General features: G+C 46.2%; 1 protein-coding gene across 3 annotated transcripts in view; it reads right to left on the bottom strand.

Moving 5' to 3' along the window:
* GRM5 (glutamate metabotropic receptor 5) overlaps nt 1-7,114 on the bottom strand; it is a 601,605-nt gene that overhangs the window by 104,355 nt on the left and 490,136 nt on the right. For all 3 annotated transcript variants that reach the window (XM_019525401.1, XM_019525400.1, XM_019525399.1), the window contains exon 6: nt 6,088-6,214. In XM_019525401.1, coding sequence (XP_019380946.1) covers nt 6,088-6,214 — 127 coding nt within the window. The remainder of the gene's footprint in view (nt 1-6,087; nt 6,215-7,114) is intronic.

Below are 7,114 nucleotides of genomic sequence, written 5' to 3' on the forward strand. Positions count from 1 at the left end.
GAGATGTGGGCAGTGGGGTTCCCCAGGGCTTGGTCCTCAGGTCCGCACTGTTCAATACCTTCATCGGCGATTTGGACAAGGGGGTGAAAAGCAGCTTGTTCAAATTTGAAGATGACACTAAGATGTGGGGAGAAGTGGGCATGCTATAAGAGAGGGACAGGCTACAACTAGATCTGGACAGGTTACAGAGGTGGGCGGGTGAGAATAGGATGGGTTTCAATATGTACAAGTGCAAGGTGTTGCACCTAGGGAGGAAGAACAAGCAGGATACCTATAGGCTGGATAACTCCCTTCTTGTCAGCACAGAGGCAGAAAAGGATCTTGGAGTCATTACTTATTCCAAGATGAACATGGGCCGCCAATGTGGGGACACGGTCAGGAAGGCTAACCACACCTTGTCATGCATCCATAGATGAATCACGAGCAGATCCAAGGAGGTGATCCTCCCCCTCTATGTGACATTGGTCAGGCTGCAGTTGGAGTACTGTGTCCAGTTCTGGGTGCCGCTCTTCAGGAGGGATGTGGATAGTATCGAGAGGATCCAGAGGAGGGCCACTCGCATGATCGGGGGCAGCAAAGCAGGCCCTACAAGGAGAGGCTACAGGATCTGAACCTGTTCAGCTTCCACAAAAGCAGACTGAGAGGGGATCTGGTGGTGACCTATAAACTTGCCAAGGAGGACCAGCAGGCAATTGGGAGAGTCCCTGTTCCTCTGAGCACTACCGGGGGTAACAAAGAACAACAGCCATAAGTTGACTGAGAGTAGATTCATGCTAGATATCAGGAGACGCTACTTCACTGTCAGGGTGGCTAGGAGCTGGAACCAACTTCCAAGGGAAGTGGTGCTCACACTTACCCTGGGGGTCTTTAAAAGGAGGCTAGACAGCCACCTAGCTGTGGTCATTTGACCCCAGCATCCTTCCCTGCCCATGGCAGGGGGTTGGACTTGATGATCTGCTCAGGTCCCTTCCGACCCTACCAACTATGAAACTATGAAACTAAGCCGAATCACTGTTGGCAACATGTGCAGCCATGAGTTGATCAGCAGGATGCATTTGCTCCTACCCAGGCCCTTCCCCTTGACTGGAAGGATCAAGGAGAACACCACCTGTCCCCCCCTCTCCTTCACCCAGAGCCCTGTAGTCACTTGTGATCTGCTCAGGGTCACCTCTGGCAGCATCATTGGTGCCCACATGGATGAGCAGAATGGGGTAGTAGTCAAAGGGTCAGACGAGTCTCAAATTGTTCCAAAATATCTCAAATCCAGGCAAGCACCAACCATTTTTAATCAACTTTAATCTAAATTTTAGTCTAAACTTCAGTCAACAGCCATTATCCACCCCCTTTTAATTTAATCAAGTCTTCAGCACAAAACTAATGCTGGTCACTGAACGGAGGAAAGATGGAGTAATATTTTTTTGAGTGAGCCACAGAATTCAAATCTCAGGCAACACAATGAGCTAAAGGCCTAAAATCAAACACTTTCAGGGGTGGAGTTGGTGTATTTACAGGGAGGCAGAGAATCAAGACTTTTATCTGATGGAGATAACGTAAGAAAGACTTATTCCAATCAGCTTTTTATGTGGAGCAGTCACTACCAGAGACATGCCTTTTTTTTCTAGCAGCAGAGGCATAGATTGCTGCAATATCAAACATAAGGGCATTTGAAGGAGACTAGTATATGTTTTGCAGCACTGAAGAGAAGTTTTTGTGCCAGAATACAAAATTCATCTCTCTCTCTCTCTATTTTTAATTCATATTTATTACTAAAGCTTATGTAAAAACAAGCCCAGACGGAAAGGCATATTCTTTACTAGCTGTAAAATTTGGTCATAAATATGATCATAAAACATTACAGCTCAATGCACCCTTTAGCTAGGTTAGAAAAGCATTTTTAAGAGCTCTTTTTCAAGACTGAACTAAAGAACAAGGGGTAGATGCCATTCAGAATGTTGTCACAGAAATCTGTGGTTGGTTTTGTATGCACACTTGCCAGTTACAGCAACAGGAAAGGCAGTGGTGATGCGTAGGGAGTGCACAGGGATGCACATGCACCCCCTGAGAGCACTGGTGCACCCCCTGTCAGGCCATGCTCCCTGTTTACGCAATGGGCAGGGGGCAGGCAGAAGCGCCAGTGACCCCCTTTGAGCTCCGGCTGGGGAGCGGGGCTGCCAGCAAAAGCAGCCACGCCACTTCCAGAAGTGGCCGTGGGACTTCTAGCAGCAGCACGACTGCTTTTTTGTGAGTGAGATTGGCTGCGCCCCCGTCCCCCCATCAGTGAGATCGGCCACCAGGGGACTCCCCCCAGTTGCTGACTGGCTCTGAGAGCCACTCTGATTAAAGTGCCTGCAGCATCTTGTGTGTTCAGTTCCCTGTACTTCAAAATGGCAGCAGGGGCACTTTAACTAAAGCTCATTCAACGAGCTTTAGTTAAATCACCCCCACCATCATTTTGAAGTAGCACTAAATGTATTAGCATACCACAATATGGAGCGTAGTAATTAGCATGTTCCAGCAGACTCGATTAATCAAATCTGCTTCAATGTGCTGCACTTACAACATGTGTTAGCAGCGTCCCCACAGATCTGCAGGCACCCCTTGTGTAGATTCCCTGCAGGGGTTAATTTTGGGTGATTTCACCCTCATCCCATGCAGTTCTGCAGAGCTGGGCTGGTGGCTTCATGGCTGATCACTGGCCCAACCCTTTCCCTGGGGCTGTCACAGAGAAGAGACAGAAAACCTCTGTCTCCTCCCTGTGCAACCAAGCAGGGGGTGGGGAGGGGGAAGGGCGCCTGCCCCTGCCCTGCTGTATGTGCCCCCAGCTACACTTGCTGGGGTCCTGGAAGGAGCTGTGCAGGTCTGCATGGGGGGGGTTGCTCTCTTCCACTCCCCATGTCAGCATCTTGACTCATGGCATTTTGTTAAAGCACCATAGTTGGCAGGCTTCCCCAACAGGCTGCCTGAACTTCTGTATGCAGCCGCCAGGACCAGACAAGGTCCCAGCAAGCATCTGCTGAAGAACACACCATGATGCATATATAGCTATTATGACCAGGTTGAAAAATGATCTACTTTGGCCCTTTGAAATTAATACAGCTGAATGGGAAATCATTTTTGGGGTTTTTTTTATCCTGCAAAGTGTTTTGAGGTATTGAAGCAGGGACTTGAACCTGCATCTGTCACTTCTCTAATGAGGTAGCCTAAACACCAGACTACAGAGCCAGTCTCTGGCCGTGCGGAGTGGAATACTCCAACAGGAGAGTTTGAGTTGTAAGCTTGGGGCTTTGGCACTCACCTTGGATATGGGAAAAGCCAGAGCAAGGACTTGAGTATAGGATACACACCTTCCTGGTGAGTGTACAAACTAGGAGGGAGGCAGCAAGGCTCTTCCCCCTAAGCCTCCTTTCTGAGAATCTTTCCCTACTCAAAATTTACTCAAAACTGATACATTCTTGTAACGAGTTTGGGGTTCCAATACTTTCCAACAGAAAAAAAAAAACACGTAAAAAAATTTCCCAACTATTTCTATAGATTAATATTGCTTTATAACCTGTGTATAATATAACCAGATACCTTGGTCATGAATGTATTAAAGCCATCCAGCTCTCCTAAACAGCAATAGAAATATTTAGTCTAGAATTCTCTGTATACTGCTGCACACTAAAAACCAAATTCTGCCTGGCTTTTCTGCATATAGAAAAACACAGGCATGCAATATCATTACCTTTTCCTCTCTCTTCCATACCTCATTGATTTGATTCACCCTCCTGTTATATTTTGTCATGGACCAAAACTGTAAGTTCATTGGGGTAGGAACTACTTTTTTTCTATTTGTTTGTATAAGGCCTAACAAGTGTCCCTGATCCCTGGCCAGTATTTTTAGGTGTTACTGTACTACAAATATGTATAGAAACATAGAAAATTAGGGTTGGAAGGGACTTTGGGAGGTCATCTAGTCCAACCCCCTGCTCAAAGCAGCAGCAGCCCCAACTAGATAATTCCAGCCAGGGTTTTGTCACACCGGACCTTAAAACCCCTCAAGGTTGGAGATTCTTCTGCCTCTCTAGGTAACTTGTTCCAGTGCTTCACCACCTTCCTAGTGGGAATGTTTTTCCAAATATCCAACCTAAACCTCCCTTGCTGCAACTTGAGACCATTCCTCCTTCTTCTGTCACCTGTCACCACTGAGAACAGCCCAGCTCCATCCTCTTTGGGCCCACACTTCAAGTAGTTAAAGGCTGCTATCAAATTCCCCATCCTGCCTTCTGCAGATTAAATAAGCACAGGTCCCCCAGCCTGTCTTCGTAAGTCACATGCCCCAGCCCCCTCACCATTTTCATTGTCCTCCACTAGAATCTCTCCAGCTTGTCCACATTCTTTCTATAGTAGCAGCCCAAAACTGGACACAATATTCCAGATATGGCCTCAACAGTGCAGAATAGAAGAAAATAATTACTTCCCTCAATCTGCTGGCAACACTCCTACCAATGCAGCCCAGTATGCCATTAGCCTTCCTGACAACAAGGGCACACTGTTGATTTATATCCAGCTTATTGACCACCATAATCCCCTGCAAAGCTGATTCTAAACCAGTTAGTCCCCAGGCTGTAGCAGCCCATGGGATTCTTCCACCTTAAGTGCAGGACTTTGAACTTGCCCTTGTTGAACCTCATGAGATTTCTTTTGGCTCAATTCTCTGATTTGTCTAGGTCACTCTGAATCCTAGCCCTACCCTCCAGTGTATCTACTACACCCCCCAGCTTGGTGTCATCTGTGGACTTGCTGAAGGTGCAATCCATCCTGTCTTCCAGATCGTTAATGAAGATCTTGGACAAAACTGGGCCCAGGACCAACCCCAGGGGCACTTCTCTTGATACCACCTGCCAAGTAGACATCGATCCTCTGAGCCTGACAATACAGCCAGCTTTCTATCCACTTTACAGTCCATTCATCCAACCCATACCTCCTCAGCTTGCTTGCAAGAATGCTGTGGGAGACCATATCCAAAGCCTTGCTAAAGTCAAGGAAAAACCTTGTTAAAGTCAAGCATTTGAATAATGTTATTACTGTTAGGTAGCTGGGAAAGAAACTATGAATATAAACAGTGTGGCCATACACTGAAGACTTAAAAATCTGCTGAATTGATATTGCCCTGCATGGAACCTCAGGCATGTGTTCCAGGGCAAAGAGAGCATGGTCCCTGTGCTTTAGCACAGACTATCTGGTGCTAAACTCTCTTTGGATCATTCCTGCTTTTGGCAAGAGCAATCTCCACACCTGGCTAGAATTCAGATAGAAAATGCTGCTGTTTCAATTAATTTGCACCTGTTTTGGAGAAAAACAAATCACCTGTGATATAACCCCATTAAAGTTGTTTTCTAATGACTTAACTCCTGCCTACTTTGGGAAGGACTAAATTTGAATCTAGCTAGTTTGAAATCAAAGTTAGATCTAAACCCAGAGCCAGGCTGCTTTCTAGATTCAGTGGCTTGGGAGAAAAGTCTTCCTCTAGTCTATGCCAGACCTTTAGAAACCAGCTTGAATCATGAACACAAATGGCAACCTCAGTTCAAATTTGGACCCAAACCTAATCCAAAAAGTGCTAGTATTTAGTTTTGTATAGCATATTTTCCAAGTCATATGTTGAGTATTTCCCTTGACTGTTAATGCCAGAGTTTATTTCTCCCAGGTGCAGCGTTTACACACACACCCTGGACAGTAGCACGTAGAACCGGGCTGAAGTAGCCCCGGGCTGTCCAGGATGTCAGCCTGCCAGCCCAGGGCTGCTCCACCCTGACTCACCATGCTGTGGAGGGGCTGGCTGGGGCACAAAGATGCTATGGTGCAGCACCCTTGTGCCCCAACCAGCTCTGGTCACTGTCTATATGTACATTTCAGCACACCAAATCATGCTGCTGAAGGACAGTGCTATCCTCCAGCAGAGTTAATTCATTTACTGCACCCTAATATGGGCACACATGTAGATGATGACACCCTACTGTGGAGCTAATTAGTCAACTCTGCAGTAAAGTACACATATAGATGCAGCTTGTAACTGCATTTTATATATTATCATAACTCACTCACCTGTAAGTTCATCATTGGGCCAGGAGCCTAGTTGGCATGCATTGCAGGTGTATTCATCAGAGACATACTCGTTCTCTTTACAAGGGGTACAAGTCCAACAGCAACTGACTTCTCCTTTACGGATCACCTGAGACAAATAGTTAACAGTTCAGTTATGTGAAAGTTTAAAAACAAAACAATTTTCCTTAATGCTGCCAAAGTTTCCTCTGATTTTGAAAATCCTCTTTGTGAGCCCTAGCTGCCGTGTCCTCTTTTGTATATAGTGGACTTCTGAACTTTATAGGTCTGTTGACCTACTTTAGACATACGAGCCTGCACAGGCAGCCTCCCAGTTCTGGTGGGAAAATCTTGCCAATTTGGGGTATGGTGACCAGTTCCCTAGGAGCCAGGCTGACAAACTGGCACACGGCCTTGGAGCACATTAATGGTCAAGTATCACCTCTCCCTAACTTGAGGATGGAGCCTCAAGGCCGAGGAAAGTCCTGGTGGGAGTGCAGTTTGGGAAATCTCATTGGTGAACCCAGAGGGAGTCCGAGTTCAGAGTAATAGTAATTGAGTTTGTGTCTGTGACAACTGGCAACAGTGTCACACAACAGAGATCAGAGCTCCTCTTTGCTCAGGAATCTGTTTCTTTCGCAACTTGTCGCCTGTAACTGCGGTTGCACAGAATCGTATTAATCACTCTTCATACTTACCTCTTGCTTTGTATCTTCTCTGAGTTTGGTTAATATAGTCCAGTTGTTGAATGGTGAATGAGAGTCTGTGGCTTGTCTCGGTGGTAGCTAATTAATATTCCACTCCCTGGAGTGGGGCTGCAGGCTAATAGTTAGCATTAGCACAGGCCCCCACCAATCAAAGAGAACGCTTGCATAATTAGTTTAACTGAGTTTTTGCTCTCAACACCTTTTACTCACCGTTTCTACTAGAGATGGACTTGCTTTTTCTGAGGGAATCCCTTTTAATCTTGCCATTGTAAATTCTTCTGTTTTGGCTTGGGTGATCAATAACAGACTGTGAGGATTTGCTC

The sequence above is a fragment of the Gavialis gangeticus genome, unplaced genomic scaffold, assembly GCF_001723915.1.
Source record: "Gavialis gangeticus isolate Ggan-Ray unplaced genomic scaffold, GavGan_comp1, whole genome shotgun sequence".
Lineage (NCBI taxonomy): Eukaryota > Metazoa > Chordata > Crocodylia > Gavialidae > Gavialis > Gavialis gangeticus.